Here is an 11,402-nt window from a genome sequence, read left to right on the forward strand (position 1 = left end):
TGTGTGGTCGTTTCAGTGATTGACAGTAGTGTGGCTGTAGCACCGTAAACAACACCACAGCAGCAAATGGAAAACGTTTTTGCTATTCTTAAACTTTTTTTTTTGACAGAAATTAAGAATTGAATCTGTGAAAGATATCAAATTACAGAGGTCTAACACAGCCAGCATTAAGTCAAACAAGCCTACTGTGTTTCTATATGCAACCGTCTCTGCACTCTATATTTTGTGCAATACACATGTTTGTAACATTCTTCTTGAGGCATGACATCAAATTTTATATGCTTTCTTTGCAGAACTGAACAACTGCCCTTCCTGTGCGGTCTGACGCTTCATCTGCCTTGATCGGGTGCCCATTGCTCGCCAGCCTCCTGGACCAGTTAGGCCATGACAATACTGCTGCAGGCACAGACTCAAACAACTTAATCACAGACGCTGCTTCACCTGCCTCACAATACACTGAGCTCTTCTCAAATTTATACTAACGTCAAGTTAACATTATCAAAATGACAGCTAGTTAAACTGTAGAATTTCATTTAGCTGCTAACAAGAAAAAAAGCTTACTGTCAAATCAATTTGCTGCTGTATAATTTGCTGAGACGGAAAATCAGAGTGAATGAGAACCTGCATCAAATATCTACAAGAAACCTCTGCAGATTCTGAGTAACCCATGAAAATAAAATACTATTTCTATGAACTGAGTGTGATTTGCTCCTGTACTGTGTTTGTGGAAAGGAAGGTCTTCTTCAGAATTCTCGGTGGCCAACAGAACCCCCCCCCCCCACTTTCCAAAATTAAAAAATCAAAATGTCAAAGGTTGTGTAATAACAGCCATGGTTGCCAAATGTTTATGATTTTATGACTGCAAGTGGTGCATCATGTAAACAAAATTTAAATAGTTAATAAAATTATAAAGCATAGGATATTCTGTTATTACATTCTGAGGCTGTTTAAAATGTTAGTTTTATATGAGTGTCTTCACAGCATTTACTAAAGGTTTTAGTGAGACATACTGAATGTTACTGCTTTCTATTATTGATAATTACAAATATTACTATATTTACTTTACATTAACACATCAAAATATCAAATAAATTTATAAATTATAAATGTAGTAGCGATACACTGTCTTTTGATTTAACAAACTAAATAATTTGAGTGGTCTACGAATTTGAGTGGTCTACAAACAGAATCCTATGACTAAAGTTAGCATTTCTCTCATGCAGGTTTCTCATTTGACAGACTGATTACAAACCTTGGCACATACACATTACAACAATAAAGACAATATTTATATATATGCACTCACATTTCTGTCACTATTAAGGTTTCATTCACTTTTAGCATAATTAGCTTTTGGCATAATAACTTTTAGTCTGTTAGAGCTTTACCAGTTATTCTGTTCATATTTCACACAAGGCATCATGGGGCATAGAAATCAGGTGGACAGGCAGAATAGGTAACTGCCTAATTCTTCCAGATGGAAAGCTTGAGTTTCTTTTCTTATAAAATATACTGGTTGTCGCTGGTAATAAAACCAATCAATGTCACAGATTCAAGTTGGGTTTCCACCCTCTAAACGACTGAAGAGATCTGATCGACAGAGAGCAAGGCCCTGCCCCCAACTGGAGAGCAACCATTACTGCTAACATTTCTGTTTTGATGGAACCTAGAGAGCTAACAAATTAAGAAGCTCAAACAAAGATCTGCACACGATGCAGATTTAATGCAGGTGTGATATTATTTTGTCTTATTTTATTTCTCTGCAATGCTTTACATTAGCTACCTCAGAAACAGAATGCTGAAAAAGGGCAGCTCTAAAAGTGATAAAGTTATGAAAAAACTAATTTCCGCTATGGGATTTGCAATGTTATGTTATTGTCAAGCTAGTACTCATATCTGATCTACCTTTCAGATATGAAATGTGTATGATACTCAGAGGTTTAAAACACACTTTGTTGCTAAGGTGGGGAGCAGGGGGAGACACCAAAGAGTGAACTAAAGCATATGATTTTTAACTCGTGTGGTGCAGTTGGCCATTACAATTTCACAGATGTTCATTTTAACAATCTATGTCAGATATATAAAAATATTAATAACACAAAGACTTTTTATTTACATTCTTAATTTATGGCTTTAAGTCTTCTTAAGTGATGCATTTTTTCTCTGAGAAACCAAATACTGTCATATAAACATTTATGCAAAAACAGATGGTCTGAACAGCTGCATGTTTTGACTAAAAGATGGCAGTTTAGATTCATTTCTTCCTTCTAGTGCGGCTTCCTGTTAAAATATTGCTCAATACTTGTATGTTGAGTAAATATTGTAAAAATAAATCAGAAGAGTGACAGCAAATAGGCATTCTTTCAAACCAAGACAAAGAAAACTCTACCAGGGCAACTTTGCTGGTTATGTGTAGTAGGTAGCTAACTTCTGTGCAAGGACTAACTGCAAACATATAAACTTTGGTGTGGGTGACAACTGGACAAAAGCAAGCCTGAAATTCATCTGACTCGCTTTAATTTTTATAGATAACTGTATGTTATACAGTGTTGGAAACCACATAAGGAAGTCTACGAAATTGGTTAACAACTTGACACAGTTTGATGCAATTGTGCAATGATTCAGGCATGTAGTTCTCACAATGCTGTTAGTGAGGCATAAGCTTCCAATGTCAACTAAATTAGCCTTGTAGCTCCAGTGCAAAACTAACGAAAAATACCTTGACATTTACTATTATTTCTGCCAAATGACACCATTTGAACTTCATTTTTTACCAAACTTGTTCATTAATGACACTACTTTTTTAATTCTCAGCAAGAACCAGTTCCTAGGCTTACCTAACACACTCTTCTTCTCTGCTGAACATGATTGGTCTGTCCATTGACTTATCACTGTTCATAGACATGCAGGTAGGAGCTGGTGATGGACTCTCCTGCTTCAGCCTTTTGACAGAATACATAATAATCTTAATACGAATTATTTAGCAAAGATTATGTACATACAATTCAAGAAGTAAATGCTTATCAAAATGTACCTTGGAACATAATGGAACATAAATATCAGAGAAAGTAGATGACACACATACTATGCTTATTTTTGTTTACATTAGGCTACATAGTTTGGGTCTCAAATTATAATTTTTTTTTAAAAAAAGCTTCCATATTAAAAAATAACTTTTTGATGGAAAGATGTAAACAAACCTTTGATTGAACATAATCGGTCGGTCCATTGACTTGTCAGATTTGAGTGACGCACATGTTGGAGCTGGAGATGCTGCTTCTAGCTTCATTCTGCATGTGTAAAATTGATTTTAAGAATGTAACTTTGAAAAAAAAAAACATATACGACAATAAGAGAAATGTACAGAAAGAAAAAAACGTAATATTACTTCTTAATATTATTTTGTAATAATTTTGATAGTCCAGTGCAAGATGAGCTGGTATCCCCTTCTATAACATCACTAATAATAATAATCAGCTATCTAAATTGTAAAACAATTACAAAATACAACACAATATCAAACAGATATACACTACAGTGCAAAAGTACACAGACACCACCTCTAATTTGTGGATTTGTCTGACTCAGCCACACCCATTGCTAACACATGCATAAATTCAGGCATACACATGCAATATCCATCAGCAAACATGGTAGTAATGGGTTATACTGAAAAACTCAGAGACTTGCAAAAAGGCAAAAACTATAAACTAAAGATGTAAAAAGCTGAATTGCATATATTTATTTAACCTTCGTTTGTTGTTAGCATTCACCACTGAAGTGCATTAACCATGACGCTAACAAACTCTATTCTATTGAAGTCTAAGCAACAAAAGGGACAAGAGAAAAACTGAAAACGAACGTCTCCTTGTCTTGACAAAGGAAGAAAGAATAGCTGTTACACAAAGGTAGGCTGAATATTTCACATCAGATAGATTGACTTTTAACATTATACCCTTTACAGCACTTTATTCTAACCATTTCTTGAAATTCACAGGATCCATGGCTATTGCAGAAAGCCTCAGGATTCTAGAACAGGGTTTCTCTTTTTCAGGACCTAATTTTCAGGTTTTCAGTGTCAGCACTTAAGAAAAGAAAAATAAAGCTGTACTTAAAAAAGTTCATTTCAGTTTTCACGTGGGTCGCTATGCTTTGTAGTTACACACAGGTGGGCCTTGGGGTGGAAAAGGTTGAGAACCCCTGTTCTAGAAGACGCTATATGACTGAGGTAACTTGTTTCTGATTAAATCATGAGACGATTCATCAGAGTAACCAGTGCTGAACCCATGTTGACTATGGTAACCAGCCTGGGCACCTGATATACATTTAATTTAGAAATAGGGACAGCAACAAATTATTTATATTGTATGTCACTGAATTATCCAGACAACTGACACGATATGTAGCAGGACTGTACTCCAGGAACCTAACCCATCATCAAGGAACACCCTAGTTAGAAATCACTGCCCTACATATTATGTAGTCCTTACTAGACTGTAAATCTGTTAGTCACTTAAGAAAGTTAATGAATAACACATTCTAAATTGTCCTTTCCCGCTTTTTGTCAAACAGCTTGCAAAGGATCCCACAACAAGCACAGTAGTAACTGGAGACCCACTCTGTGAAAGCAAAACCCAGTGCTTCTACAGGGTGAAGAACTCCTTGTGGAACAACCTGCCAGTGTAAGCATCAGTATTATCATAATTATGGTTGCCTATTTCCTTTTCAATATAATATTTATATACAATATATATATATATATATATGTATGTATATTTTGACACCTCATGAGTCAGTGTATCTCTTCATAAAACTGTCCAAAACAGGTGCTGTGACCAGATTACATATGCATGTACAATTTAAAGTTTTGGAATTATCTGCCATTCCAATTATTGTTGTTTTGGATTCAATAATAACAATGTGGATTTAAATATTACAAACTATTTGCCAAAATGTGTTTTTTTCTCAATTTTCTCCACAATTTGCTCATATCCACTTCCACCCACTAGTTAAGACTTCCCCAGTCACACAATACCACCAGCGCCAAGAGGGCAAAAGCTAGCGCAGACAAAGACCTGAGAATCATCTTTTCCAAATGCCGCTAACTCTATGTCATTGGACAGCTTGAACGCGCTCAGAGGAAAGTGCCAACCGCCAGTTTTGTTATGTCAGCTATCAGCCGCCTGTGCTAACTAGCATCAAGCTGAGCCATCCCACCCACCCAGAGAGAGCGAGGCCAACTGTGCTTTCTTGGACTCCCGGTCACAGACGCCTGTAGCATCACCAGGGATCAAACTCACGATCTCCTGATGATGGGCTAATGCTTAGACGGATGTGCTTAGACTTTGCTAGTTACGTGTAGGAGCTAACTAACATCTTCACAAGTACTGATTGCTCTTCCGCTTTGTCGCCTTTTCCCGTCTTGTAGTTCTACTGCAAAACTAAAGAGGCTAACTTTAAACACTAAACATGTCTTGACTGATTTACTATTGATTCTGTTAAATGACTAATGTTTTCAATTTCATTTCTAACAAAAATCATATTAGTGCTACTATTGGTGAATTCTCAGCAAGAACCAGTTAGCATGCTTACCTCAGAAACTCTTCTTCTCTGCTGAACACGGTTGGTCTGTCCATTGACTTATCACTGTTCATGGACATGCAGGTGGGAGCTGGTGATGAACTCTCCTGCCACAACCTTTCGACAGAATACAATCATAATAAGAATTATTCAGCATGGATTATGTACAAACAATTAAAGAATTAAGCGCGTATCAGAAGTAAATGCTTATCAAAACATAACCTGTAAACAAACTATGCTTATTTTTGTCTTTAATAGGCTACATAGTTTGGGTCTCAAATTACACATTTTTTAAAAAATCTTTACATATTTAAAAATATTTTGTTGACTGAAGGATGTAAACAAACCTTTGACTGAACATAATCGGTCGGTCCATTGACTTGTCAGATTTGAGTGACGCACATGTTGGAGCTGGAGATGCTGCTTCTAGCTTCATTCTGCATGTGTAAAATTGATTTTAAGAATGTAACTTTGAAAAAAAAAAACATATACGACAATAAGAGAAATGTACAGAAAGAAAAAAACGTAATATTACTTCTTAATATTATTTTGTAATAATTTTGATAGTCCAGTGCAAGATGAGCTGGTATCCCCTTCTATAACATCACTAATAACAATAATCAGCTATCTAAATTGTAAAACAATTACAAAATACAACACAATATCAAACAGATATACACTACAGTGCAAAAGTACACAGACACCACCTCTAATTTGTGGATTTGTCTGACTCAGCCACACCCATTGCTAACACATGCATAAATTCAGGCATACACATGCAATATCCATCAGCAACATGGTAGTAATGGGTTATACTGAAAAACTCAGAGACTTGCAAAAAGGCAAAAACTATAAACTAAAGATGTAAAAAGCTGAATTGCATATATTTATTTAACCTTCGTTTGTTGTTAGCATTCACCACTGAAGTGCATTAACCATGACGCTAACAAACTCTATTCTATTGAAGTCTAAGCAACAAAAGGGACAAGAGAAAAACTGAAAACGAACGTCTCCTTGTCTTGACAAAGGAAGAAAGAATAGCTGTTACACAAAGGTAGGCTGAATATTTCACATCAGATAGATTGACTTTTAACATTATACCCTTTACAGCACTTTATTCTAACCATTTCTTGAAATTCACAGGATCCATGGCTATTGCAGAAAGCCTCAGGATTCTAGAACAGGGTTTCTCTTTTTCAGGACCTAATTTTCAGGTTTTCAGTGTCAGCACTTAAGAAAAGAAAAATAAAGCTGTACTTAAAAAAGTTCATTTCAGTTTTCACGTGGGTCGCTATGCTTTGTAGTTACACACAGGTGGGCCTTGGGGTGGAAAAGGTTGAGAACCCCTGTTCTAGAAGACGCTATATGACTGAGGTAACTTGTTTCTGATTAAATCATGAGACGATTCATCAGAGTAACCAGTGCTGAACCCATGTTGACTATGGTAACCAGCCTGGGCACCTGATATACATTTAATTTAGAAATAGGGACAGCAACAAATTATTTATATTGTATGTCACTGAATTATCCAGACAACTGACACGATATGTAGCAGGACTGTACTCCAGGAACCTAACCCATCATCAAGGAACACCCTAGTTAGAAATCACTGCCCTACATATTATGTAGTCCTTACTAGACTGTAAATCTGTTAGTCACTTAAGAAAGTTAATGAATAACACATTCTAAATTGTCCTTTCCCGCTTTTTGTCAAACAGCTTGCAAAGGATCCCACAACAAGCACAGTAGTAACTGGAGACCAACTCTGTGAAAGCAAAACCCAGTGCTTCTACAGGGTGAAGAACTCCTTGTGGAACAACCTGCCAGTGTAAGCATCAGTATTATCATAATTATGGTTGCCTATTTCCTTTTCAATATAATATTTATATACAATATATATATATATATATATATGTATATTTTGACACCTCATGAGTCAGTGTATCTCTTCATAAAACTGTCCAAAACAGGTGCTGTGACCAGATTACATATGCATGTACAATTTAAAGTTTTGGAATTATCTGCCATTCCAATTATTGTTGTTTTGGATTCAATAATAACAATGTGGATTTAAATATTACAAACTATTTGCCAAAATGTGTTTTTTTTCTCAATTTTCTCCACAATTTGCTCATATCCACTTCCACCCACTAGTTAAGACTTCCCCAGTCACACAATACCACCAGCGCCAAGAGGGCAAAAGCTAGCGCAGACAAAGACCTGAGAATCATCTTTTCCAAATGCCGCTAACTCTATGTCATTGGACAGCTTGAACGCGCTCAGAGGAAAGTGCCAACCGCCAGTTTTGTTATGTCAGCTATCAGCCGCCTGTGCTAACTAGCATCAAGCTGAGCCATCCCACCCACCCAGAGAGAGCGAGGCCAACTGTGCTTTCTTGGACTCCCGGTCACAGACGCCTGTAGCATCACCAGGGATCAAACTCACGATCTCCTGATGATGGGCTAATGCTTAGACGGATGTGCTTAGACTTTGCTAGTTACGTGTAGGAGCTAACTAACATCTTCACAAGTACTGATTGCTCTTCCGCTTTGTCGCCTTTTCCCGTCTTGTAGTTCTACTGCAAAACTAAAGAGGCTAACTTTAAACACTAAACATGTCTTGACTGATTTACTATTGATTCTGTTAAATGACTAATGTTTTCAATTTCATTTCTAACAAAAATCATATTAGTGCTACTATTGGTGAATTCTCAGCAAGAACCAGTTAGCATGCTTACCTCAGAAACTCTTCTTCTCTGCTGAACACGGTTGGTCTGTCCATTGACTTATCACTGTTCATGGACATGCAGGTGGGAGCTGGTGATGAACTCTCCTGCCACAACCTTTCGACAGAATACAATCATAATAAGAATTATTCAGCATGGATTATGTACAAACAATTAAAGAATTAAGCGCGTATCAGAAGTAAATGCTTATCAAAACATAACCTGTAAACAAACTATGCTTATTTTTGTCTTTAATAGGCTACATAGTTTGGGTCTCAAATTACACATTTTTTAAAAAATCTTTACATATTTAAGAATATTTTGTTGACTGAAAGATGTAAACAAACCTTTGACTGAACATAATCGGTCGGTCCATTGACTTGTCAGATTTGAAAGACGCACATGTTGGAGCTGGAGATGCTGCTTCTAGCTTCATTCTAGCTCATTCAATTGAAATATTTAAAAAAAAAAACTTTCACAAAAAATATATACAACGATAACATGTAACTTTCTGAAAAATAAAGTATTACGATAGTATACTTTATAGTGTTATGATGATTGATTGAGGGGAAATCAAACACAAGGCAGTGATGTGAACTAAATCAAATCACAGAACAAAAAACACTTTAATTTAGCGATTGGACATTTGATACTAATATGTTTTATATTTGATACTAGTATGTTTTAATACTGTTTTAAGCTTTCCAAGTGCAGATTTTGTTAAAATATCATGTGATCCTAGATAAACAAGGCTTCATAATGTGACAATATGTCACTAAAACATGGTGCTTCAACCTGGGAGAGACACATGGGCAGTTCATCACTTCACCCCAACGATTTAAAAAGGGTATGTTAAAAAGAGCCAAACCAATTTTGGTTACAACTACTTTGAATGCTACAGTGTTTTGTGAAGCTTCATTGTACCCATCATTATTTTAAACAAGTCTTGAACTGACACACTCACCTTACACTTGGAGAAGAAGCTTTATTTCTGAATGTGACAAGTTTGTCCCTTGATTGATCACTGTTAAAGGACAACAAAGGGAGACAGTATCCTGACCTCCTCTGGTCTGAAACAGATATAATACATACAATATATGATTTAGCAAAACAGGTGGTATCACTTTATATAATGATAATAACAATAATTATCAGTCATCTAAATTTTAGAACAATTACAAAATACAAGCTCATATCAAACAGACCTACACTACAGGGCAAATATATGCAAAAACAATTTCTAATTAGTGGGTTTGGCTATTTCAGCCACACCCGTTGCTGGGTCATTGACATGTTGTGCATTTTTTCCATTATTTTCCCTCCCAAAAATTAATGAATACAGGACACATATCACATTATTTAACAATAACTCTTTCATGTGAAACAATTTTCATTGCATCCATTAAAATTCATTTTACTCTAAAAATGTCAGGTGGTGCAACCATCCAACCATATCTGTTGACTCAGTTCTAGATCTAAGATCTAAAAACGTAATTTTTGTTTAATTTTTTTAATTGTATTTATAAAATTCTAAATAAAATAGTTTGGCATGATTTTATGTTTGAAAACTTTAAAATAAAAAAAACATATTGCAAAATAAGACAACTTCAGAAGTACTCAACTCTGTCTTTCCACAAGTTTTTACTTCCTCAAATGTCAGGCGGCACAACCAAAAGAGGACTTTTATTTTAACGATTTTATGCTTTTATGAACGAGGGGCTAGGGTATTGTGTCATAAAGAAGACCCCAAGTGACCTTCAGGGTGGAATGCCAAGGTCAGTTCGCCTTTCACAAATTTTGGTCATGGTTAGAATTGTTCAGTTTACCATGTCAGGTGGTCTGACCTCTGGAAAATCCACGAAAATGTGCAAATATTAAAATGACGTTTTTTTATTTGAAAAAAATCTAAGCATAAACTCAGGTTCAAGGACAAACGTTTCTACTGGTGTTTAAGTAAATGTCTGTTTAATCTGAAATTTGTCTGTAAAGTCAAGTGGTACAACCAGTAAGTCAAATGGAGCAACCAGACTAGTACAGCTTCAATAACTGAAATAGGCGATTAAAAGCTTTGGTAACACTTACTACATTTAAGATGTTAAATGCACATAGACATAAACGCAAATACACATGCAGATATAAAAATTCACAGCATCTCCTTTTTAATAAGATTTTTAAAATTGTCATTGAAACCCTTATTCGTCATTGACCCTGCTAACAGCTGTATTAATTCAAGCATGCACAGTCATGCAATCTCCTTTGTCAAACTGGTAGTAATGTGTTGTACAGAAAACCTTGGTGACTTGTACAGCATGCTGTCATAGTATGCCACCTGCATATTTCCAACAAGTCAGTTCATCAAATTTGTGCCCTGCTAGAGCTACCCGGTCCACAGTAAGTGCTGTGATTCTGAAGCGGAAACATCTAGGAGCAGCTCAGCCATGAACTGATAAATCACACAAGCTCATACAACAGGAGCCCTGAGTGCTAAAGTACTTATAAACTTGATAAATTTATTGTGGATAAAATGGATCTGACGTTTTTTTTACTTGGAAATATATCCATATTAAAAAAATAGCTTGACCACGGACAGATGAAAACATACCCTTGTTCGAACATTGCTGGTCAGTCCATTGACTTGTCAGAGTTGAATAATGCACATGTTGGAGCTAGAGATGCTATTCTTAGCTTCGGTTTCTGTGTGAAAAATCAAAATACAACCATCATATAAAACAAATTAAAAAGATAAAACGTTACGCCTATGCAACATACACAAAGACAAATGTCAAGCTGGTACCTGGGTTGGTCCACTGACTGATCAGATGCAGTTTCTAGCTTCGCTCTGAGTGAAAAATTGTGTTTTTTTTTAAAAATCACAAACACAAATGCTATAATCGGACAACTATGTATATACTCAGCAAGCTCTTTACTAGGAACACCTGTTTACCTACTCATTCATCCAATTATCTAATCAGCCAATCGTGGCAGCAGTGCAGTGCATAAAATCATGTTGATACGGGCCAGCAGCTCAAGGTAATGTTTACACCAACCATCAGAATAGGGTCAAAATCAACGGTGATTTTGACCGCAGCATGATTGT

The 11,402-nt window shown here is 35.9% G+C and overlaps 1 protein-coding gene across 9 annotated transcripts in view; it reads right to left on the reverse strand.

The window, feature by feature from the left end:
• Positions 1-11,021, reverse strand: part of LOC118817098 — a 103,806-nt gene extending 92,785 nt beyond the window's left edge. For 4 of the 9 annotated variants that reach the window (XM_036583797.1, XM_036583798.1, XM_036583796.1 and 1 more), the window contains exons 1-8: positions 10,908-11,021; positions 9,270-9,375; positions 8,653-8,742; positions 8,318-8,422; positions 5,928-6,017; positions 5,593-5,697; positions 3,201-3,290; positions 2,838-2,942 (exon numbers count right to left, since the gene is read on the reverse strand). In XM_036583797.1, coding sequence (XP_036439690.1) covers positions 2,838-2,942; positions 3,201-3,290; positions 5,593-5,697; positions 5,928-6,017; positions 8,318-8,422; positions 8,653-8,741 — 584 coding nt within the window. In that variant the 5' untranslated portion in view covers position 8,742; positions 9,270-9,375; positions 10,908-11,021. The remainder of the gene's footprint in view (positions 1-2,837; positions 2,943-3,200; positions 3,291-5,592; positions 5,698-5,927; positions 6,018-8,317; positions 8,423-8,652; positions 8,743-9,269; positions 9,376-10,907) is intronic. The other 5 variants (XM_036583790.1, XM_036583794.1, XM_036583791.1 and 2 more) reach the window with 2 other exon arrangements.
• Between the last annotated feature and the right edge of the window lie 381 nt (positions 11,022-11,402).

Source organism: Colossoma macropomum, unplaced genomic scaffold, assembly GCF_904425465.1.
Source record: "Colossoma macropomum unplaced genomic scaffold, Colossoma_macropomum, whole genome shotgun sequence".
In the NCBI taxonomy this organism is placed as follows: domain Eukaryota; kingdom Metazoa; phylum Chordata; class Actinopteri; order Characiformes; family Serrasalmidae; genus Colossoma; species Colossoma macropomum.